Source organism: Aptenodytes forsteri, unplaced genomic scaffold (assembly GCF_000699145.1).
Source record: "Aptenodytes forsteri isolate BGI_AS27 unplaced genomic scaffold, ASM69914v1 Scaffold84, whole genome shotgun sequence".
Taxonomy (NCBI): domain Eukaryota; kingdom Metazoa; phylum Chordata; class Aves; order Sphenisciformes; family Spheniscidae; genus Aptenodytes; species Aptenodytes forsteri.
The window spans coordinates 3464551-3490824 of record NW_008795492.1 but is presented as its reverse complement, the minus strand read 5'-3'; the positions used below and the strand labels follow the sequence as shown (position 1 = coordinate 3490824).

Sequence of the window (26274 nt, the reverse complement as noted above, 5' to 3'; positions counted from 1 at the left end):
GTCATGTCTCCCATGTTAATCTCTTCACAATAAGCAGAAAGTTAAAAAAAAAAAAAAAATCTATAAATCAAACTAAAATGACGGAATGTTTGTTTAGAAGTTTACCAAATGGAATGACCCTGCTGGAATTCTTTCATGTAGCCTGTGAAAATGTCAGAATATATTCCATTTAAGAGGTCACAGTCCCTAGAGAGCTCTGAGTTTTGGCCTGTATGTCTTTTCACATGCTTTAATATTTGAAAATTGTTCCTTGTAGACACTGACTGATGCCCTGGGAATGCTAGGATTGTGGGAACTGGCAGTACCAATGACAAAGACAGACTTACTGGGAAATCAGTACCTACTCAGTTTGCTCTCTCACCTCATAACAGATAAGACAACATTCAAATATTTACAGGGAGACTAAAAGAATCCGCACATTAAAAGACATTCGTTTCTTCTACTGACACTATTAAAAAAACCCAACAAAACAAACTCCCCAAAAAACCACAGCACCCCCCAAAAAAAACCCAAAATGCAGAGACAAATATATATTAATTACAATATGCTGTGTGTTCTTACAAAGGATTATTTAGTAGAATATTTGAAGTGAATATTCCATGAACTATTAAAACCTTAAAGGAAAGACAAATCACAGAATCGTGGAGGTTGGAAGCAACCTCTTGAGATGACCTAGCCCAACCACCTGCTCAAGCAGGGTCAGTTGGAACAGGGTGCCCAGGACTGTGCCCAGTCAGATTTTTAGTATCTCCACGGATGGAGATTCCACCACCTCTCTGGGCAACCATTCTTCTACACACACACACACAGAGTACATATACTATATATACACACACTTCTATTGTAAACTAATATAAATTGTATACTACTTCTATATCTAGATAGATCTTTTAGAATATACTTACTTTTTGTTTTTTAGAATATCCATATGCTGTTTTCCAGATCTCATTGCTTTCAGCTTAGTGCCTATGAAACTGCTGAATTTAAGTTGACATTTCCAATTATTTTCTGTGCCAATCTATTGCTTTAATCAGAACTAAGTTTTCCATTTGTTGTTCTCTAGTCTTCCCACTAGTCATCTTTTCTCCACTTTCTCTCTCCCAACTCTCTCAAGAAAATAACTTCTAAGCACAGTAACCTACCTATGTACCATTAGGAGAGGAAAAATTATGCCTAATTGCAGTTCTCAAAAGAGTGGAAAAAGACTGTCGTACAAGGAGAATGTCCCAAATTTCACCTGATTCCCTAGTATCAAATGTGCAGCTTCAAATCTATTAACTACACAGAGGATTAAGAATTTGTTCAGAAGCCATAAAGCTATGCCAAGAATGCATGTTACCAGTGCTACATAATGAGGGAGTGGAAGATAAGAGATAACAGGCAAACTAATATACCCACGACTCTTTTGGATGCCAGAAAAATTCCCTTGGTTCATCAAATTTATTTAAGTAATATCATTAGGTTAAGCGTGATGTAGATTTCATTCAGTTATTTTGAGAACTGTCTGTCTCCCAGCTGGCTTGACTGGTCCCTCAGGAGGACTCAATATACACCATTTGGAGTATTTGTTTTCATTTTGGTTTTGGTTTTTTTGGGTCGTGTTTTTTTTGTTTTGGTTTGGGGGGGAGGTGTGTGTGTGCGTGCTGCATCTTCACCTTAATTCACCACAGTTCTCCACAAGCTCTAGTGGCCCATAGGAAGCTGTCATTCTCATCCGACCTTCAGTGCCTCGGGGTCTTTGCTCCTGAACGTCATTGTTCTTATGCAGCCAGAGGCACTCATTTCTTTGGGCCAATTTCTTCTGATAGAGATTTTACCGGTCTTGCTTTTACTTTAAGATGTTCACTGTCCCAAGGCTTTTTTCCTGACAAAACATGCAAGACTCTTAGCTCTTTTCTCAATTAGCTCAATTCTGCTGTAGAATATTAGTTGCTAGCCATCAAAGAGCAAGATCTAGCTGATAGCCACAGTAGGCACATCACAACCTTTTCTACCCTCCTCCAGTACATGACATACAACCCCAAACAGAACCAGAATGCAATCCCGTATCTACTCTGGTTCTGAGATTAGAGAAGCAGACACCCATTAGCTTCCATTAGCTAGATCAAATCTGTTTCTCCACACAATGCAGAGGATAGAGAACGGGCACACTCACAATCTGAAATGATTTATAGCCAAGACAAAGAGCTAAGGCAGGCCTACAGAGTGCTAAAGAACAGTCAATGGCCCGTATAGGAGCCAACCAATTCTCTACCCATTTTACAAGAATATAACCAGGCTCTCATCTGTGGATGACAACTGCACAAGAGTAACTTACATGTGTCTCTTTTTCAGAAACTAGTAGCCACTGTCATAAGGAAGTTCTGGCACAGCGGGATAGTCAAGGAAGCCACTGCAAAGCCAAGAGAGATTGCTGTAAAACATAGAAGCTAGGACCTCTTCATTCTACAGGTACCTTGAAACAACCACGATTGCATGGCTCCTGACACCCAGACCTTCACACTTACCTCTACCAGACAAAGTGGCATGCTCACCAATTCTGGGAAAGTACTAATTCAGCATGCAAAAAGCTTTGCTCATGCAGTGCTTCGTTTTTTTGATGGTATCTGCGTGTGCAATCCCTTCCCACCCTTTGGCTCTGAAACAGCAGGTTGGAAGGCTGCAAGCAGCATCATTCCCATCCACCCTCCTGCTGTCAGCAGCAGACAGCCTATCCTTCCCTCCCTTGCCACCTCCTGGCTCTCAGACAGAAGCTTGTGAAACTGTGGTACAGTGTGTGGGTAGCATATTGTTCTGACTAGTACTTCAGCTGTGCCATGCTGCCTGCTACTCCGTCACTCTTCCTCCAATGCAGTCCAGCTAAACAACACCTACTCATCAATTTTCTCCCTCCTGCTCCTACAGAAGAGCCTCATCTCTGTCACTTTTCTCCTTCCCCAACCACTGTCCTTCCTAAGAACACAGCAGCTTGACTAAAAAAGCAAATACAGTGTACACAACCTAGCATCCTTCAGGCAGGGACGCAAACCAAGAGCTTCTTAAGGCCGTGGCATTCTGTTTCCCAACCTCCATTTATGTGAGGAGCCCAGCTGCTCACATGACAGACATGGACTATACACCAGTGGTTGCCATTAGACTGCCAGAATCACAGGCATGTCTTCGGTGTCCACTCAGTAGGTGACAAGTATGAAAAGCAGAACCAATGAAAAGGTAACTTTTGCTGCTTTTTGGCAAGTGAAACAAGAGTTGGCCTCCAGAGAACAGGCACGATAATATGCTGCAATAAACAGGGCACAAGTTTACACGATCAATGCATTGTATGTATTGCTTAATTATCCAGGAAGATGCAGACTAATGAGAAACTGAAATTTATTTCATTAGTAAGCCAGTATTGCCCACAGCCGTTAACTTGAAAACAGCTCAAAAGAAAAAGGCAAATGTTAAAATTGTGACAGTCCAGAAGACCAACATACAACATCCTGCGAAGATGATTCTTTGTTATTACACCGAAATGCATACACAAGGTTACCTTCTATAAACAGTTTGTTGTTCTAACCCCAAATAATTAAAGAGTTTGCTTTAGAGATGGTTCAGTTGAAGTATTTCAGCCCTGCAATAAAACCTCTATCTAGCACATCAGCTTGAAAACTCCCATTACTTGCCCTGCTATTAAAATATGAAACATTAATTGGTTAATACTTGTGTTTCACAGACTTTTTATGATGGAAGATATCTGTCTGAAAAATGACATTTAAGAGGACAAGAATATGTTGCTGCCCTTCTCTCTCTCTCTCACTCCCCAAAGAAATTATCCACTTGTCTTTAATCAGGGAGTAAACACCTGCATGTAGTAAATGGCTGGAGAAGCTTAAGATGCTATTGCCCTCCAACTGTTTGTTATTGATCCTCTACTGTAAGTTACAACCTCTTCAGAGTTGGCAGAGCATATAGTGTTCCTTTGTCAACTCAAGGGACAGTGGAGCTTAATCTAAACCATGAGATTTTGCACCAAAAAATACCGAGCTATACTCACCTGAACTCCTATGCTAGCTTTGCTGTATGACTGTGATCTCTGGGGGCAGACTGGGCAGGGGAAGAGGAGTAAAATGTAAAAAAAGGACGAAGTAGTAACATCTCAAATGACTGTTGGCTCACCAGGCATGCGCACGCAATTTCATTGTACGTCACTGTTACCCTGCTGTGATTACCTCCATGCAAAACACAACCAAACCAAAGCATAAGACTCCCACGCTTCTAGTGTCATTGGAAAAGCTTGAAACGCAGTTTCTGTACTAACTTGTGCAAGCCAGCTTAACAACACTATGCAGAACAATACTAGAATAATTCAGCCTTCTACTGGACTACTGCCAAAAGACTCATTCAAGTAAACAAAAGGTTTAAGGGATCACTACCAAAGCTCACAGTAAGCATAATGCTTACTGCATAAAAACATTCAACAAAAAAACCTTAAACATTTCAGATTTTTTTGTATTAAGTGCCACTGAATTTCTGTGTACTAAAATCTCTTATGCTTACAAACTTTATAGAACAGTGGCATGTTGAAATACTCCTGAAGAAATCCAGTTTTGGTAAAAAGTAAAAACAAAGACTAAGTACTAAAGCTACATTTAATATGAATCCATCAAGTTCAAATTTTACTTTTACAAATTTTCTTCTGACTTTCATCATTTCTACAAAAAAAATTATTTTTAATCAAATTAACCAAAATTACTGAATCTGAAATTATGGGCGAACAATAGTTTGCGTGCTCTGGAAGATGACAGTGCCCAAACCTCTTTTTGTTGTTTTAAGAAAGCAATTTGAACTTCCAGGAACAAAAGCAGCCAGCCAGTATAAAGTCAGATATTGTCAGATCTTTCGTATAAGGACAGGAAAAGAACTAGGAGGCTCCTCTTAAGTTAGTTTAGGAATTATTTAACTACTACTAAAGCAGCATTCTCTCAGTGGCAGGGTGCTTAAAAAACATTAGAAAGATCTATAAAACTGAAAAGGACAGGAAATTGCAGCAGTGTCCACTAAACACTTCTTTATCATGTCTATCAGACTGTATTCCTCAAAAAATTCCTCCAATTATACTCTGTCTCAATCTGCCTTGCAGATTGTCGAGCCTTTTCCTTTTCAAAAGCAATAGGGTTGTGCTAATAATGGTCTTGAAAATAATGCCTAATCTTTTGGCCAAGCCCAGCCAGATGACTTAGTCTTGTCACAAAAGACACAGATGAATTGAGGCCACGGCCCATTTATGTGAACTTCATACAATCTCTTCCTCAAAGACGACATTAAAATCTTTGTGGGAGGCCTGATACTTACTATGGACTAATGCTCAAAGGTATCCTAAGTCATAAGAGGAATTATGATAAATAACGAAGAGAAGAGTAACAGGACAATGGTTCTTAAGTCAACTGGCACAGAGGACTGAGAGGCAGCTTCTCAAATTATTCACACCCCCCCCCACTTTATTTATGAAAATCTCCTTATTTCTTATTCACACACACACCCTTCCCTTTATTTATGAAAATCTCCTTATTTCAACAAGCCAGAGCCCTTAAGCATTAAAATCTCTTGCCGCTGCCTTTTCTTTGTCAAATAAACAAGCAGCAGATTATACATGAAGACAACACAAAACCTACCTATAAATTATTTCACTAATTCATGAAAGCACAAAAATACTTTCAAGTTATGAGAAGAATGCCTAAGAAAAGAACCAACTGTCCAATACAGAAGAACTAAAAATGAAAGACTAAAGAGCAAGCATGAGTAAGTTTAGCACCTGAAGCTGCATATCTCATTTTACTGCTTGTTTGACAATTTATCTTTATTAGTAAAAGCAGGAAGATAACAAAACAATTTAATTAAGTGAAGGGGATAAATATGTACTTGACACAGTCATAGCAAGGTTTGTCAAAAGAGAAATTTACAAGCTTGCCATCTTATAAGGGATTTTTCCCGTATAATTTAGTACATTCTTGTGGTAGTAGCCTTCAGAAATGAAAAGTTTGACTTATTTAGACTCAGCATAAATACCTGCGTCATCCATTTTGGTTTTACAGGCAATTAAAAAAACCCAACCAAACAAATTTTCCAGAGGTATAATTACACACAGGATGCAAAAAACCCCACTACATTCTCTTTTTGATGAGGTTTATGAGTTAAGTATTGGCATTTTTAGCCTCATTATGAAATAGCTTTCTTTAAATACATATTTCTGTTGCTTCCTTGATAAAAAGGTAGAATGTTGTAAGTTATCTTAAAACAAGCTTCTGGTATAGACATACCTATTAGCAATTTAACATCAAATAGTAGCCAACAAAAACTAATGTCTCCCAAGTTACAATTTTGTTTTCTGCCTTACAAAAAAAAATTCTTAAGACTGTAGAGCCAAAATATTAATAAATTAGCTACAGGTCCCTGAGTTTAAAATACTTTGAATACATTGTATCAGTTAACGTAGTATTCTGTATTTCAGGATCTTCATACATGGAAAAAATAAGGAAGCAATTGTAAAAGACAAGCTCAAGTATTCGAAGAGGTTGCCATTCCACCTTTATATAAGCGAAGCCTAAGTCTTTCCCCTACCATATTTTCCCTTTATTACTTTTTTCTTTCTTGGAGTGCTATGTAATACTGAGGGTACAATACACAAAGCACCATAGACTTAGTCCCTCATTGTGTAAACAGGAGCATCTTGGTTATAGACAACATTCCATGTCTTTCTGAAACAGAGAATACCATGACTTGGACCTGTCCCCAGGTATTTGATATACATACAGCCTAGTAATACATATCCCCATTTTTTCTGCTTTAAAGCTGGGATATTCAAATAGCTTTCTTCTAATTTAATAATGCTTATACTATTACAACTGAATTAATAGCTAAACTGATTTTAAAAAGTGCTTCAAAAACCAAATACTTCTTTTAAATACTTTCAACGTTCCCACTATTTACTACAAATACTGGAAAACAAATCTTCATTATTAGAAGATATTAGTGTGAGAAAACAAACACACACCACACACACACAAAAAAGTGTTTCCTGCCTTTTCCCCAATAAAAATGAGCCTACGTTTGGATTCAGACCTAATTCTTCCTGATGCTTACTGGAACAGTGGAAACACTTTCTTCCTAAGTTGCCATGCCAACATCAACAACGAGGAAAGATACGAGAAAGATTCCCAAAATGTAAATCTTATTTTTCTTCTGTTGTTCAACTTTAAACTATGCGGTGAATTAAACTTTCTGGGATACAAGGTGAAACTTCAATTCTGTATTATTTTTGCAGGAAAAAAACCTGTTCTTGATAATTATCCCAACTCTCAAAAATATTTTATTAATACTTCTATTATACACTAGCTGTGGTTTTAAAACTATTTAACAATATAAACAACTCCATTCTATATGCCTCAACAAAGTATTCTAGTTGGGGTTTTAAAGTCAGACTTACAAGCCGCCATGACAGGTGAAGCTGATCAGGACAGATTTTGTAACAAACACTGTAGCACTTCAACTCTACATAACATGGTTTGGGAAGAGCAAGCAAAGAGAGTCATTTAATGTTATTTGAAGAAAGCAAACAAACATCATTATTCCTGTAGAAAACATTTAACCAATGTAGAGAAAAGGAGAACAGTCACTTGTGCACTCACCATTCTTCCGTTCATTAAGAGGAGGTAAGTACTGATTGGGCTGCAATGAGAGTTCCTTAAACTCATGCGCAACTGCTTCGCTATGAGGACTAGGAGCAAGACGTGTTAGTGATCCAGAGTCATCCTCAGCGTCCGCTGTCCCCAAGTGATCCATTGTGTTAAATCGAGCAAGCGGTCTCTTAATCACACTATAGTTGATAACTATTGGGGGGGGGAGAAAAAAAAAAAAATCACTTAGACACATTACTTTTTTTGTTCGGTTTTTGGTTTTGGTCAGTTCCTTTGCACACAGAATTCAACTTTAAAATGGTATATACATTATCTACTAATGTTCCACAAATATTACAGGTTTGCAAAAATATAGTTAAGCAATGTATTTACAAGCAATTTAACAGTCATTTGGTTCTGAGAAGCAGGACAGTTTCTCTGCTTACTTTGACAGAGAAATGACATAGTGTTAACTCTCAATATGGATGTCTGGAAGCTCCTGTGCTCTACCTTCCAGCAAGTGACACAGCCCGTTTATCAGCAAAACATTCTTTTTTTTCAGTAGCTTATATTAGAGAATGCTGAATTAATGTATGATAACACACAAACGGCTTTTAATATTCTGAAGCACTGCACAACTTTCCTTTGGATCAAAAATCAACCTTGGTATTAATACAGGACTTCATACCACCAAAGAACTATATTAGAACTAGTTAATCATTAATCTCTCCAGCAAGGAAGGCTTTTTGCCATGATTTTTTCCCATTTAATTTTATTGCATACTAGCTACTTATTGTAAAGTACTCTACAAAGCGGAATAAAAGTCCCAATTTATTATTTCTTTCCTTTCTATCATTAATGTGGTACTTAATCTACAGTGAGGAGAGACAGAAGTATGAATTACTGGTACAGGCTTTTTATAGCTCACAGAACTCTATCAAGTCATTAAAATTTCAATAAATCAGTATGGACTTCAATTAAGTCCATCCCTGGATTCTTGGAAACTCGAACAATATGAAACATTAACAATTCATGAAGATCCAAAAAACCAAAGAAATGTCTTATTATAGTTAAATTCTTTGTTTATTTTTAGTTATTTTTCTTAAGAAACACTACTGCTACCCATACTCAACCTTAGATTTCAAACTTCAGGTATGCTGAATATAGATACCTGACATGTTGGGGTGTGTATTTAAAGGTTATTAAAATGCAACATGTGTTTCAATGACCATACCCAAAATCTTTCAAGTGTTACTTGATATTTTAAAAAACGTCAAGATGACAAAAAATGATCATGACCACCAAAGAATGGCCTACACTACAAAAAGGGGTAAAGAATCATGTTGCTGAAAGTGCCAATTTAAAAATAACAAATATAAGCAAGTACCGCTTGATATGTACCTCAGTAGAACAATTATGATGGTTAAGTGCATCTTTTTCATTATTTTCCATAGTTACCAATTGGTGCTTTCACGTTAAATGAAGACACATTAACTTACTGTTACGAAAGATTTTTTTTTCTTTGTTCTTAGCTTTTAGAAGCATAATTTACCCAGCTCTCATTCGATTTCTTGACATTACACTCTCCTCAAACTCCCACTCACCCATACAAATTAAGTACATTATTAACCAACCAAGTCCCTTCAGAGCAGAATTTAAGTGAAAATTTAGCTGCTTATCTGCTCATACTCACAGCATTTTATCTGCAATTTATTAGCTATGAGTTATGCCTTGGAGTCACTTTTCAAAGAGATTAAACCACATTAGCTGTATTCATGCCATTAAATCCATATGAAATTAATAGAAACACCTTCTTGTACTAAAGGTTTAACATTTATTATGCTGCATGTTAGCTTCGACTCTTTTCCCCATGATAGATAACTAAATATCTTGCTTTAAATTAAACCAGTTTAACTTTCACTGCTTCTGTAACACACTGCTAAATTAGTTACATGTCCTTTTCTTAATTTTCATTTCAGGAATGTATGTAAATGTGGTTTTATTGTCCAGATTCAATTAAGAACAAGGCATGCAAGAATTATATGCAACACATTAAATGATACCGATTGCAACATTACAGTGCAACTCAAAACAAGTTGACTTCTCACACAAAATGTGCTTCATCTGTGGTTTGAACCTGACTAAATCAGGTTAGAGGGGACCTTCTGGAGGTCATCTAGTCCATCCCCCAATCCCAAGTAGGGCTACGAGCTGCTCAGGAATTTGTCTTGTCAGGTTCTGAAACATCTCCAAAGGTGGCGATTCCACCACCTCTGGGTAACCTCATTGTGAATGCCTTGCTCCCCGTGCTTCAAATAGAATTTCTTCTGCTGCAACCTGTGCCTGTTGCCTTTTGCTGTTTTGCTCTAACACAGATGATATTGCTGATTGCGACTCTCAGATCCCAGTTTTTACTATGGTTTCATACAGTACACAAACTTGATCATTAGGAAACCTCTAAAACCAAAGTTCTCCAAAGCGGAACTCTTAACACTAATTTGAAGGTTTCCAATTCACAGTAAAGTCTCAGATGTTACAAATTCCTTGTCTTAAATCTTTTGGATAAACAATTTTAAACACTAAAAATAACGTTCATTAAAAAAAAAATTGCAGCAAGCCTAAACATCCACTATTTATCAGTTTACCATCCTTTACCATTACAGAATTTCACAGGAACAGGCCCCTAGGAAGCAAAACCAAAACAGGTTGTGGCATGCATATTGGAATACCACAGCTAATGCCTTTTTTGTTTCCTCAAGCAGTTATCTATACTGATTGACAGAGCAGGATGAGGTCACTACACACTGTTACATGCAGAAGGCCCTCTTTCAATTTTTTGCTGCAAGGGTGCTGCAAGCCCCTTTACCTATAGGGTATTAAAAATCCAGGTATGTTCCCAAATGATCCTTTAACACTAGAACAACCCTGTTGCTATGTTGCTACATCATCTTTGAACGAAAGACACTCTAGAATTCCCAGAGAGTCTAAATTCCTCAAATTCCTCAGTCATATCTCAAATCTCATTTTGCTCTCATTTCTTTTCATTTTTACTGATTAACTGCTACCATATCAGACTACGGAAATATTTTTGAGCTTAGAACAACGAATTCTCTTGACCTTCCACAAAAAAAGGAAACACACACCACCACCCAACATTTATAAGGTTTTTTTGTAGGGGCGGAAAAAAGTCTGTGACCTACATCATCAAGATCTGGCTCAGATACACTATGATCAATGACAGCTCCTTACTGAATCAATGAACTGAACATCTAAACAATACTATAAAGATGACAAATTGAAGACTTGCAATAATAAAATATAAACAATTAATTTGAGTCTTCTCTCTTGTTCCACTAGAATCTAAGGGAAAATTCAGCTGTTCAACTTTCTAAAAAGAACTTCTAAACTTAGCATCCATGAAATTACTAGTTTGTCTTAGGCATAAGGTTTTCCTTATTGACTGACAAAATAATTCTGAAACTTAATAAAAATCATTTTGATAAATACCTTTCCAAACAAACGAACAAAAAGACAAGACGAAGAAGAAGAAAAAAAAAAAAAGACATTGCTACGTAAACAACCTCTTTTTACACTGTTGATGTATGAGATAATAAACCACTACTATTTTTTAGCACACCCATTTTAACTGCTAGAGAAGATGCATACAATTGCTTTACCATCAGCTGGAGGTTACAACCAGCAGCATTTACTTCACATGAAACTAGACTAAAGATATGCAGAACATCTTCCATCTATCTTCAGTTTTCAAAAGCCGTATTTCATTCCAACATTTCAAATATAACTGATTGTTTGGGCATCAGCAATTCAAACACAAAAAATGGTAGGAGAAAACATTTGTTCACCTTGATTAAAATCAAACCTTGTACAATACTTTATACAGTCATCATTTGCAAACGTGAGAAACTTACATCATTTAGAATTTAATGTACCATGATTCTATCATATTTTATATTAAAGATAACACATTTGCCTCCCCTTTCGCATTTGTTTGAAGCCTCCTCAATCTTGAAGAATTATTTCGTATTTGCCATCTGCATTTACAGATGGTAACCATTATCTATGTAACCCCTGACTTTAAGATGACCTATATACAAAAGTGTATTAATAAACATAACTGAAATTCAACAGTAAGAACATGTACAGGAAAAATACAATTAAAAAAAATAATATATACTATTAAAGTCTCAATATTCTACTCTGCATAATCCAAGAAAGCACCATTTTACACAAGTAATCTGACAATCCATACTATTAAAGTCTCAATATTCTACTCTGCATAATCCAAGAAAGCACCATTTTACACAAGGCTAATCTGACAGACAGAAATCAGCTGTAACTTCAGGGGTTTCCACTCCCTTCCTTGAAACTAAGACACCGAAAGGTTTATTAAGTTGTATGAACCATCATTCTATTTGGTATGAAAAGCACTTCTACTTATAAAGTGTTGGAAAGCGTAATACCATCTTATTTGTAGCAACTAAAATAAAACTACTCCATTCTTCCAATAGTCCCAAAGGATTTCAGGTTTTTGGGGTTTGTTTGTTATACAGAATTCAGCAAAACATTTAAAAGTAGTAAAGTGAAAACTAGAACAAAATTATTTTCCTACTTAACCTTCAGAATAGATTATCAAAACAGAGTATGCACCAGCACTGCAAGCGAGGCTTTGGTTCACATTTATCTGACAACTACATAGAAACAGTGTTCCAGTACTGGCAAAGGAGAACTCCTGTACAGTGTATGAGTCTTATGTAAGTGTTCTCACAGATTGTAGGTGGTTGCTATCTTTCTTAACTGCTGAAGACAAACGCTTCTTTTATTTTTAAACATTTTATCTTCAAAAGACAAAGTATGTTTCCTTAGAAAAAATCTTAGAAGGGGGGAAGACACATGCTTCCCTGCCACTTGAGACACTAGAACTGGTATTTTATTTGGCACAAACTGTGAAATCTGGATGACACTTAGGTAGTAAATCAGCTTTTATTTTAGAAATCTGCTGGAAAAAACAGTTCAAGAATCACAGTGCATTCAAACTCTGGCCAAGTCAAATGGCTGACCTTAACACTGCTTCACTCATTTACACCTGCAAGGAACTTAGGTCACTATACACAGTGCAGTATCAAATTATTAATAGTCACACCAGATGAGGTATTAGCAATACCAGGTGCCAGTACAGAATTTATTACAGAATCATGGTGTGAACATCAGCAGTCAAATCACCTCGGTTTAAGTTTCTCCATTTATAAAACTCAGTACAATTTCAAATTAAATAGCTAGCAGTTTGTAATACACCAGAATCTTTAGTGGGAAGAATACTAGAACTGCAAAATGTTGGTTTTGGGTGTTTTTTTTTTTTTTTTGTTCCCCCCCCCCCTCCTAATGTGTCAGGAAACAGTAAAAAAAGACATCTAAAAAGCTTAAGCACTGCATCCAGCAGGTTAGCTTAACAGTTGCCAATGAAGGTCATTTGCATTAAGGTCTTGGATCTCCTTCTCAATGCCTAGAAAGACTTGAAAATCTGTACAAGTGGGGACAATGATCTCTAACATTAGAGTGGTAATAAGCATTTAGGGGACCATTACGGTTTCAAATATTACCTCAATTTAAACAGTAAGCATTAATGATTTGTATCTGAGATAATGTGCTAAGTCAGAATATGAGAGTAACTTGGCGATTCCTCTTTCCATGTCATGAAAGGGCAAGAGCTATGCTTTCAGAATGCAGCTGGCCCTATCAAGTGCATACATATGCCTACAACAAAATTCCTTTCTAATCTTCAAATTAGCTGAGTCCCAGCAGTCAGACCCTTGGAATGCTCAGTACCTCCTTTTTTTCCAGAGGATCAATACAAGTAGGACTTGGATGTAAGCATTCAAAATACACAGGAACATTTAGCTCACTGAACAATATGGTAACTGTAAGCTAAGAGAGTCATTTCCCAGAGACAAGAACTGGGGATGAAATACCCGCTTCAAAGAGAGGAAAAGATGCAATGTTTTTAAAGGATGACTCCTCTTGGCATGCTGCCTATCAGCAAGGGGTAAAAAGAAAATTAAGAAACAAATAGTAGGATCGGCTGCAGGAAATCCATCTCAAGTCAGTTCCTGGAGCAATACCAAATCTAGGTGTCTGCTACAAAGACAATAATGCCTTGGTCTAGTATATAATGGTTTCTCTGTGACCTCTAAAATGCAGCGTGTTCTATTTGGTAGACACTAGCATATATTGTATATGCACAATTTCATTTCAGCTGTGCTTACATCCTATTATACGTCTGAGATCTTACTAAATTCCTACATGAAAAGCTATTTGGGCTCCCTTTAGAATTGTTCTGAATAACTTTTTCTGCATGTCCACATACAATTTTTCTCCAAACTCTAAAGACTACTTCTATTTCATTGCAAAATTGAAAGAAAAATAATAATAATTTAAAAAAGCCTTGGATATACTTACAAAGTATCTAAAAGCCACTTAAAGCTCTTCTTCCAAATCACTAACCTATCTTTTACACCAAGTCCCATACATTGGTGTTTTTAAAATAGTAAAGATGTAAAAAAACAAAAAATAACTTTTTGCATTTAGCACTGCAATTTTAACAATAAACTGTTACAGAAAAGTTCTTTTGTTTTTTTTTTCTTTTTTCATTTTCTCAGTAGGTTTCAAATCCACTTACTGAAATAGCATTTACAACCAGTAAAGATGTATGACTGAGTACAAAATGAACATAGACATGGAAAGTACTTGCTACTGATAATCTGGATGATTATTAATAAGTTAACTGAATATGTTAATCTAATTCATTTTTGACATTCATAATTTCACCGATTAGAGAAAACACCTCAAATGAAGTTTGCCTCTGTTGCAAGAACAATGCTTATTCTGTTGAGGTTTAGGCCACTCATTTTGTGTATTCCACAGTGGATTAAAAGACCACAAGACAATTTCTGTGAAAAAAAGTCTTGAAAATATTCAACCGTTTTAGTTTCCACTTCACACAGTATGATGCTGCTCCTTTTCCCAAAGAGAAGCAGTGTCAACACTGCTGACAACTCGGCGTTGCTTACAACCTCTGCAGTTAGTTTCTCACACAACCTCTCTCATTAAAGTATTCTGGATACAGGATATGAACTTTGAAATTAAAACTGATGTTAAATTATTATATTGAAAGAGAAATTGCAATCCTACAGTTAAAATACAGTGTTGATATATTAATTAATGAAGATAAATTTTGTGGTAAAGTACACAGCAACAAGGACTTAAATCATACAGCTATTTTTACAAAGGTAATTAGACAAAAGCAGAAAAAGATGAGAAATATCAACGGCTGACTAACTATGAGTAACCATCTTGGATTATGCATTATCAGAAACTCATTGTTACTATTCATTTCTTTAAAAAACAGTGTGCAGAAATGTATGAAAGAACTGAGGTCCTGTCAGACTTCTCACCATACCAGTAACTGGAATGACATGCTTCTTAAAGAAGCAAGACCGGACTGATAAATCTTTCAGATAAATTTCCTCTTTTATTTAGTAAATTATTGAGATTAAGTTTTTGTAACTGTCTACTCTAGCTAAATTAGTACCATTGAGCAGACACTAGAAGACCTCCAGAAACTCATTTAACACTTTTGCACATTTCGATGACTGCTACACTGAGATTCTCTTTACTAATTCTTAGAAGGAAATCTTTAAATTTTAAGTCTTTGGACTGATTAAAGTCTGAAAAGAAATAAGCTACACTAGCAAATGCACACCATAAACTATGTATAGAAAATTACTTATAACTGGACAGAGGCAGGGGATGAGTCAACAGAATACTAGATGATACATTCTGTCCTGTACTATCTCCAGGCGAAAAAAAAAAAAAAAAAAAGGCACCTCATTCGTAATGGGAGATGTGGCCTGCTAAGTGCAAATTAATTATCAGGCAGAGAGTGTTGGTCTGTGATGAACAAAGGCAGCCTCCCACAGCTCCCTTAAAGCATGGGGAAGCTAAAGCTTACCCTGTTGTTGTATAGGGCCATACAGATGACTGACCTATTCCTTTTTTCACATTACTGCCTTCTCAAAACTAACCTATTCAAATAACATTTGGTAAAATCTTCTGGGCTTCACATAACCCTTCAGTGGAAAGGATATAACTCAGGAACGCTGTGAAGCTTAGTGTTTAAATACTTTAAGGTCTCATAAAAATGTTTTAAGTAGATTATTACTATTATCTTCTGTGTTCACACTTCATGGGCTTTAAAATGGTCATTAATAATAAAAGTTATCCAAGATGCTAAACTCCTTACAAATATTTTAAGTAAAGCAAGCCAAGGTTCGACATGCATAATATTCAAGTCACTAAAACAAAGCCAATCCCTTCAGATGGAAGCAATGCTTAAATTGTTGACCGATTATATAAAACTTTTCAAATCTACCATCTTCCTTTAAGAAACAGTTATGAAAATAACTCTGTAGCATGCACCAAAATCAATAAACAAACAGTCTGATGGACCAAACAAAAGAGTCTAGGATTAGCTGCCTCTTAAAGATAATACACAGTCAACAACCTCCTTCTTTAAAGAAGAGTATGAACTGCTTTGCTATTCTATCATATGAAAGAGAGAGATGGTCACCTAGGTAGCTGTGCTTGGTTTCAGATAGCTTGCATCTATTAATCCATCCGGCTTTTAATATACCTTCTACTGATGCAATGCTTTGTAAGTAGAAGCCACGTTATGTTTAACTTATAGTACCAGTACTGCTTGTCGCAGAAAGTTCATAAAGACTTAACTCATGTTGAAAACTCTGAATCACAATAAGAAGATATGTTATTTCATCTACAACTAGTAAGTCCATCCCTCCTAACAGCTGCTACCTGAGCACTCAGTAGCAACAAGAATTATAGCAACAACACTTGAAAGTATAGTAGATAAACAGTCTTACGACTTGTTGTAAGTGAAGGACATCCAGATACAGTCTTCAACAATTTTTTACTTTTAACCACCTTATGAGCAGACATCGTTTGATTTCATCTCATCTTTTTTGTGGATATTCTTAGTCAACGATGCTCATATTGAGGCACTGCTAAGTCATTCAGCTGGATTAACTTGATTAAATAAACACAAAGCTGTTACAGCACACAGCCTCACTAGTTCTATTAAAATAAACAGCTTCATAAAAATACTTTAAACTAGAAAGGTAAAACATGAAGTAATATCTTGTTTAGATGTTACATACACACACACACTGTGCATGGAAATATGCCATTTGCAAATGCTCAGAAAAATCTAAACATGACATTCCTATTTTTCAGTCTATGAAGATGATGTTGTCAGTATTTTACATTTGCTTTAGTACTCTAGTAAAATTTAAAATGCCTGTATTAACTGGCAGCAAATAAATTTAGACTCAGCTTAGAAAACAACCCAAGGTCAGTTTTATAACACCTAAATATAACAACACAAAGAAACAAACAAACAAACAAAAAAAGAAACCATATGCATTATTGGTGTGATTGGTGTGCAAACAAATGATGCTTCTAGTTTCTCATCCTCATGGACCTGTACACATTTAAATTAAATTTCTTTTTTCCAATAAAACATAAGTGACACATCCTTTAAGAAGCAATTTATTTGCATTCCAATTAAAAAAAGTCAAAAGTTCTTAATATCAGTTTTAATATGAAGTGCTGAGCAGTAGCATTCAAGTAATTGCAAGATCAACGCAGATTTACCTGCCAAAAAGCAAGCTCTGTTCTTCTGGACTATGACAGAACTTCGTGGAAGGAATTAAGATTATAAGATGTGCTCCATCATTTTCTGTGGCCAGCGAACATAAAACACTGTAGCCAGCAGAATCTTTTTATGTAATTGAAGCTGACAACATATAAAAAAATCAAAACACAAATGTTCATTTTGGTATTATAAAAGTGCTTGATAGCTCAAGTCTGGAGTAAGGGTCAAATATTTATATGAACACATCATACAATCGCTAAACATTTTAGTGTCATGCCCTAGAAGTGGGCATTTATTAGAAAAAAAGGAAGAGAAAATATACAGAGCTTTTTACAAGAGGTATTCTGACAGTTCAGAAAATAATCAGTTAGTAACTTTTATCAATAAATTGGATCATAATCTTTAACAACTCCTTTATGTGTTCAGAGTCCTTTGATAGCCAAAATGTTGATCTATTTTAAAAATGAATGTTGGTAGAGCATCTAAGGCATTTCAGAAAAGGTTAAATTACTCCATGACTTCATTTGTTTGCTTAGCTACTTCAAGATGTTCCCATTTATGACTAAGCTGCAGGTGCTATTCTGTTTATTTTAGTGCCTGTAAACCAAGCCCTTGAATTGAACAAAGCAAGGAAAGCATTAGGATTCAAGTCAAAGAGGAAGGAACTGCAGGACTGTTTCCCGTTGAACATGCTGCTTTCTACTTTCCTTCATAAGCATGACTGAACATTACACAATCATTTCTAGAAAATGAAATTTCTTGAAAAAGATATACTTTGTTTCTTTTTATTTCTATACACCGTTACAGAGATTAGCAAAATTTTATAATACTTGGTGTACCAAAGACTGATATTTGACCTCTTAAAAAAATGCAATCAACTTCTATAGGACAGAATTTCACTATTATTCACATTCAGCAATAAACTAAATACTAATCAGACATGAATTCAAAATAATGTAGCATAATTAGGGATTACCAGCAACTTCAATGTAGGGGATCTTGCAAATATCAAAATGATTATGCATGAACTGCAACTCGGCACACACATGCAGATGATACTCAGTTAAATAGTCCCTACTCATAACCTTAGGACAACTTAGAAAATCTCTCTTTCACAAATCTTTTGCTGCATATTGACTTGTACCAACACAGCTACTTTCAGATATTAACAATGCAAACAATAACTTGAATTAGCTCCCATGGAAACCAGTCAACTTGTTGCTCTTAACTTCTGAAACTAAAACTTGTAAAATTTAACCCGCTAATGGACAAAAGGAAAACTTAGAAGGTGACAGATTAATGTTTAAATAAAAAAAGATAAAAATCAACATTCTGTACATCTTAAGCAGCAGCTATTTGCCATACGTTCTTTACTTGATTTACGCTAAGTGCTTACAGTTCATCTAAAACACTCTTTTCTGTTCTTTTCTTATTTATGATCACATAAGCTCCCTGTAAAAAGCACAGCAGAGCATTATGATATGTATTGAACTGTCCCAAATGACTGCTTTTACTTTGTAAGTTATTAGAAGTATTTAATCTTCTCCTCTATACTATTTCTTTAACTTGCAAGAAAACAGAGGCCTAGTAACAAACAATTTAACATGTCTGACTTACAAGTTCATAGGACCATCTCTTCTTTTCAGCAATTCAATTTACATTGGATGATGTGACACATTTTGAATAGCAACAAAAGTACAATTAAGGGCTAATTAAAAAAGGTGATGGAAGTTTTAAGATTATTTTTGTATAGTGCTGCTGTCCTGCTTAGACAAAACCACTGGGTGAGCTACATCCCTAACATTTTGAAGGCTCCCCTAGTGCTCCCAAAGATAACTCACAGTTAGCTACATACATTAAATACATGTATTCATCACGTGCATGCTGTGTGGGTATGGATGCTCATCCTTCTCAACTGAACAGAGGCAGTGAGACAAAATTTGGCAGTCCCATAATACCACTTCATGCTCTTGCCAGCTCTTCTACTAGACACACATAAATTATTCTCCACTGTATTTGTCATTATCCGAGAGTCAGAACGAGGTCAACATAATTTGTGTTCCTTATAGCCACAGCTGCTACTGGAACTGGACAAATATGTTTATTTGCTTGGCTTAAAAGTATTACTTTCTATTACAAACTTTAAAAAGCACTTAAAAGAGAAAGAGCACAGTTGTTTCATCACTTATATACCAGCTATCATTTAGATTCATAGCTTCAGGAGGACAACGTCTTCCCTCCTCAGTCTTCAACTGACGCTGTCTCCAAGTTACACCTACTGAATAGCAGCGTTAAAGAAAAGTTATTACACCTTACCTGGAAGCAAACGGAACAAGTGTCTCATTACATTTGGTAACAGTGAACCACTGCTCAACTGCTCGTATCCCACATTGTATTAAGTGGCCTAATTTTTTATATAACAGTGACAAAAGGTCAGAATGTGAATGCAATTACATCAGTTGTAATAGATTTACACCTTGCAGTATCTTCCAAAGAATTAAAGTGGGGGTTTTAATAGATACAATAAGGAGGCATACTAAAAGAATGTTAAATTCCATGCATTTAAGCACAGACAGGTAGAAAAAAACCCACAAACCACAAAACCTGAACCCCCAGCTTTCTAAACATTGGAAATTAAGCATGAAGATATATCACAAACATAATATTACAACTTTAACAGAAAAATAAATAGATTTTGTTAAAGACAAAACAACACTCTTTACTAAACAAAAGCCAAACTCCTACTTCTCAAATCAAGAACACTCCTTCTAACAAGGCCAATAATACTCTCTGTGAACAGGGTAAGACCACAGGAAGGAATATCACTTATTGTTTCTTTGTTAAGTACAGAACCAAGATTATAAGCGATCAAGCTTAATCCCCAGATCAACACCCATATTCTAAAATAACCAGAAAAAGTATGTTATTAGTATGGTGCCTGAAAACTCTAATGTTCTAAACAGTTTAATGCTATAATCTGTAGTCATGCCCTCAGTACTTGAAGAACCAATTTCTCACGATCTCTAAAGCTAAAATGAACTTGAATTCCATTTTCCATACTGAAATTAGCTAAAGACTAATAGGGCAGAAACTCTGGGTCAGGAGAGTTTATGTTGCCTAAGGCCACTTTCAAAGAAGTCTTATCGGTTAAATTATTTGTGCGTTCCAATACTTCATTCCCCAAAAAGCTGCTTGTTTAAAAATAAATAAATAAATAGACGGTAACCATAATTTTTTTTTACACTAGATTTATGTACAAATTGCTACACTTAACAGCTGTAACACATCTAAATTCTGTATTTCTTGGGATTTTCTCTTAATAAAACTTTCAGTGAAAAAAGCCATTAAACCTTCCCCTTATAGAAAGAAACGTAATGGCCTTCAGAAATACTTAAAATCAAGAACCACTCAACAGAAAGTTAATAAACACAGAAAAAAAAGCCTCTTGTATTCAAAGATACAAATTTCATGTGTAGACTTAAAAATGAGGAAAACTGACAGCAACAAATTATTTCCTTCACTCAGTTAAGACTAATTATTCCCAAAGATCATATTTAAGGAAAATAATATTTAGAAATTTATCATGAAAGTAGTAACACAAAGAATCAAATTAACACTGATGTGAGTGTAAAAAAACCCTGTCTGTAACACCCCTCCCCCCCATTTTAAAGAACAGGATATTTCTGAATTTAAAAGGAAGACACACCATTAATGAAGTCTGCTTATACCAATAGAGGAAGCTCCTGTGCAACACTGCCTTATTATTACAAACCTTAAACAGCTCTTACTAAAGGTTATTCCTTAATTCAACATAGAACACCTGCCACCACTGGAGTATCTAATTCAACTGTTTAAAAAATTAAACTATAGTTATTGACTAATTAGGTCCGATGGCATAGTCACTAAATATAGGGCATTTCTGTTAGAACCACCAAGTCCACTTGCAGTTGTGCAGGCTGACAAAATTACCAGTATCTCAGATGATTTTCACCATCCAATTTCTGGTTATGATGATCCTGTCCACCCTGCTGGGTCAGCTGTTGGCATGGGTGCTCCTTATCCACAGAGAGCTTAAACAGCTTAACAAGTTTGAACAGAGTTACCTTTGCTAACTTGGCTAACCTGAACTGAAATGGTTTAGAAGAACAAACCTGAGCAGGCAAAAATCTCTGGTAGGGGTGGAATGAGGGGCTCCACCAAAAGACAACATGTATCATCTTAATCTTGTTCCAGTAATGTGGCTGAACAGTTCTCTCCCCTCAACGGAAAATGTACTTCAAATGTGGAATAAATTTCATGAGCTTCAGTAAGCCAAAAAAAAAAAATCCTTAAAACACAGGCTGAAATATTTTTAAATATATTTTCCCAATATCCTTCTGCGTAATGTAATGAAAAAGCTCTTACTGAACATTTCTTTTCATGAACACATCAAAACTAGGTAACAGTCAATTTAAAAACTCATGAGCCTAAAAATACTTCAAGCCATAATTTCTCTCCTACAGAATAATTTTATTTGTATACTAGACATTTTTGGTCTTCAGCAGCATAACAGAAAATAGACTTGCTTTAGTCATTCCTTCTGATACGTAAGACGTTTCCGTCATTTAACAGTCATCACGTAATTTATTAGGGTACATATGTTTCAAAACACTTTGGTTAGATCCACTTACTAACACTAAAACACACAATGTATTTAATCATGAATAAATCAGTAAAAAAAGGCTGAAAAATCTATGCAATGACACTCTTTCCTCAAAGATACATTTCTTGAACAGCATTAAAAATATTTTTGCAAAAAAATATACTACAAAGTTTTATTAGAATCCTGTTGGAAAACTACTGATCATCTGATGAAAACAAGATCTTCTGATCAGATATAATTACTATAGCCCAGGTTTCTCTTTTTCTCTTGCCTTATTTTCATTCTTTCTTTTCTGGCATCAGATCATAGTTCATTTCTTCCCCAGATCATTTCACTACCTGCTTTCCTTCTCTTCCTGAATTCTCTATTTTTTTTCTATCCTCCATGTATCACCAAACCACTTCTCATCTCAGCTTCCACTTTACCAGTCAAAAATGCTCTGTATACCATCCTTCCTTAATATATATTTTCTTCTCTTGACCATGTTCCTCAGCCAGCCAGCATAAGGCTTGGCTTAGGCTTTCAAAAGCCTACCTACAGATGCCAAGAACCCACAGACAGATCAAAGAGATGCTATGGAATTCTATCGTTTGGACTACCTTCTGGCCCCATTACTGCCTCAAATATTTGAGAAACAGTAGATTTAGAACTGCGCCTATGTTCAAGAGCCTCCAGTCAACTATCAATCTGGTTTAGTCTGCAGAAAAGGAAAGAGAATGGTATGTAAGTACCTTCTAGTGTTCTATCCACCCTCCATTTCAGATTTCTAGTTTGTCTCCTTATTGCCCACCTTTGCTCCTGCTCAGAACTTTCTCAGGGCAGAGAAAGAGAAAGATGAACTATTGGCTGAAGTAGGTTGTTACCGCCTGCATTTCACCCTTTCCCAGGGATTCCACCTTTCTGTTTTCCCAGCTCTGTGCGACCAGTTTTTAAAATCAGGCATATTTTACAGGACCTGGTAAAAGAGCAGTCAAATGGTTAAACTGGCAGAACAGAGGAAGGGTGGAACATCTGGCAGAGGAAGAAGGGAGTCATTAACCACTCAACTTGGACCTACAGAAGCCAGAACAGTTTGCCTCACCATGCTGATCTGATTCCAGAGGAAATCACCAATTACACCACGTTATTCACAGAAGCAAAGAAAGTTGGTTGAAATTGTCTACAGATGTAGAGTGAATTATTTAAAGCTTGATTCACATTGGAAGGTTGGTAATTCCTATAACCATAAAGAGGGTTTACATTTTGCAGAAACCGATAGCATTTGCTCAGTAAACCCTTTATCTTACATCAAGTGGAAGTACGAGTGCTGCTGTATTATTTGACATTAACGTAAAGAAGCAGTACTGTAAATAACCCATACAAATTCAGAAATAATAAAGACTGTATAATAAAGTAGTTACTTCTCTTGAATTAAGTATTTACTAGGAACACAGTAAGTATACCCTCATAAACCGGATATTAAAATCCTTCTGCTGTACAGAAACTCCAAATGAAATTACAGCGTGTAATACATTAACTAGAAAATGGTGAGGTTTTCAGTCATTCCTGTAACTTCACACACAGTTGTGTGATGATGTGATCATTCTCAGTATTTACCTAAACCATATAAGCCAAACTACAGAAACACTGGAAATTTCTGAAGAAATAACACCAATTCCAAATGACCTGTTAACTGATCAACTTTCCTTTTGGAACAATTCCTCAGTATTCAGTGATAGCAAGTATTACTAGCACTTCCACTACTTGCAAACGGTATTTAAGTTTTGGATTTCTTACCTGAAAAAAAAACTTACTTCAGGGTTTGCAAAAATACATTGATCAGTATGAGTTCATTTACTCCTCCGGAGTACAAGCATTAAATTCTGCAATTTTACCAAAAAAACCCCACTTTGTAATAGCAAAAAACTTAAAAATGAGAACCGACATGCAAACACAGAGCTTCATTGTCAATTTTGCATTCAATTTCATAGCAAATGCTGCTGCAGTGACCCTACATCAATAACAGTCTGAATTTATCTATTTTCACAATTTTCTTACTAGGAGTGTACATAAATTTATTTCCTTCTGTCGGATGCGAAGCAAGCACAAGTATAACTATGAGAGGAAAATGTGTGAACAAGCATACTGCCATCCAAAAAAATTGATTTGAATTAATGGAAAATCTGACACATCACTACTAAATGGTGTCAAGAGCTGATTAAAAAAGACTTTTAAAATTATTTCCTAATTCACACGGTTTACAAGTCTTTAACAAAACCCTTATAAATATACTAAGTATATTTGTAGAGAGTATGGCTGGGCAAAGAGCACAACCTCCACTCTTTAATCTTTAACAAAAACCTTATAAATATACTAATGTAGAGAGTTGCCATCCAAAAAAATTGATTTGAATTAATGGAAAATCTGACACATCACTACTAAATGGTGTCAAGAGCTGATTAAAAAAGACTTAAAATTATTTCCTAATTCACACGGTTTACAAGTCTTTAACAAAAACCTTATAAATATACTAAGTATATTTGTAGAGAGTATGGCTGTACAAAGAGCACAACTTCCATATTGAAAATTATTAGCAAAACATTAAGGCATTTCTTTTGGTTACCTGTCTTGAGTTGTATTTTCTATGGAAAGAGATTTTTAAGATGATATTTTTTTAGAGAGAAAATCCTGAAAAATAACCTACCAAGTAACATGTTATCATAATGAAAAAACAAACGCTCCAAAATAGTTAACAGAGATTTATTAGTCCATTCAAAACCTCCTAAAATAATACACAAATGGTACAATTCAGACCAACCATAATGAACATAAAAATCCCATTAATTTCTATATAGTAATCTCAGCATATTCAGCAAGCTCCATTTTCAAAATACACACATTCCGAGGCCCTCGTCTGCCTGATTGCCACCAAAGAAAGATTATAAAAGCACAAACACGCTCCTTTGCTTTCACACTTCCAAAGTTATTTACATACAAGAATAAAAGGTGCTGAGATGGCTAATTCACAACATACAAAAATATTGGTAACACACACAACTTATGCAGTGTTTTAAAACAAAAAATGAGATTAACAGTGACATCGCATGTTCTCTCAGATAACATTTAAGTATAAACACTTACAATCTACACTGAATACCCACCAATCTAAAAGATCACACAAAATTGACTGCATCTATAACACTGTGCTGCAAGAAGGAATACATCCACCACAATGACATTCATACACAGATTTCTTTGCTTATGTTAAGTCACAACTATTACTTTCCTAAAGCTTTACTAACATGTGGTTCTAAATCCTGAAAAGCTTTAAGCATGTGTTCAACTTTGTGCAACCCATTTAGTCTCATAAACACATGCTTAAAGCTTTGCTGGATCACAACTTTACCAGACAATACATTTTCATTTTTAAAAAAGGGGAACAAAACTAAGGATTGTGCCACCAATGTAATTAGACAGAATGTCAGTAGCTGGAATTCTATGTCTCTGTAATTTTTTTTGTATAGGAAACATTGAGAAACTTGTCACTTCATGAGACATAACCATTTATGGCTATTAATTGGACTTTACTGGAATACACTAACAATTTGAACTCTATTTTAACAGCTTCTCTACTGAATTTTTATGAGCTACCTCTCTTACATTTATAATAAAGAATAACTGGCAAACTAATTTTGATGTCTCTAGAGTTTTTAATCAGTTTTTCAGCAACTGTTCCCTAGCCTTCCAGCAGACTTCTAACATTAGAAACAAAATGTGGAAATAAAAATACAATTGTCCATCCTTTTCAGGGATACAAATTAGGTCTAATTATCTTGTAAATTCACAGTTTGAGAAGGGTAGAAAACCAGGGGGTTTTGTCTTTTTGTCTTTAATTCTAGTGTTTTGTGCCATTTGTGTTTCACTAGTCGGTGTGAAGATCAAAAATGAGCTTAACTATGACTTCTCTCTCTTTGTTGCTTTTGGCATCGTGCCCAGGTTTAAGCCAGTTTTCAAACATTTAATTAATGGCTTTAGCCAAGTACCCAAATATGAAATCTTAAAATACTGTCTACTGAGTCAACGATCACAGAGATTCAGTTTATTGCACAAGTGCAAAACTGCTATATTAACATCTGGATTTAATAACAGTAATCTGAACACTATTTAATAAATTCTGTAACGTGCATTTGCTTTGGAGTTTCAGGATATGGAAGATTTTTGTGGCTGTGGCTTCAACAGAGCCTCAGCAACACTGA

At 35.6% G+C, this 26274-nt stretch overlaps 1 protein-coding gene across 4 annotated transcripts in view; it reads right to left on the bottom strand.

Moving 5' to 3' along the window:
* The window catches only part of MKL2 (MKL1/myocardin like 2), an 83624-nt gene that overhangs the window by 55625 nt on the left and 1725 nt on the right, over positions 1-26274 (bottom strand). For all 4 annotated transcript variants that reach the window (XM_009281645.1, XM_009281648.1, XM_009281647.1 and 1 more), the window contains exons 2-3: positions 25417-25418; positions 7665-7865 (exon numbers count right to left, since the gene is read on the bottom strand). In XM_009281645.1, the coding sequence (XP_009279920.1) occupies positions 7665-7818 (154 nt within the window). In that variant the 5' untranslated portion in view covers positions 7819-7865; positions 25417-25418. The remainder of the gene's footprint in view (positions 1-7664; positions 7866-25416; positions 25419-26274) is intronic.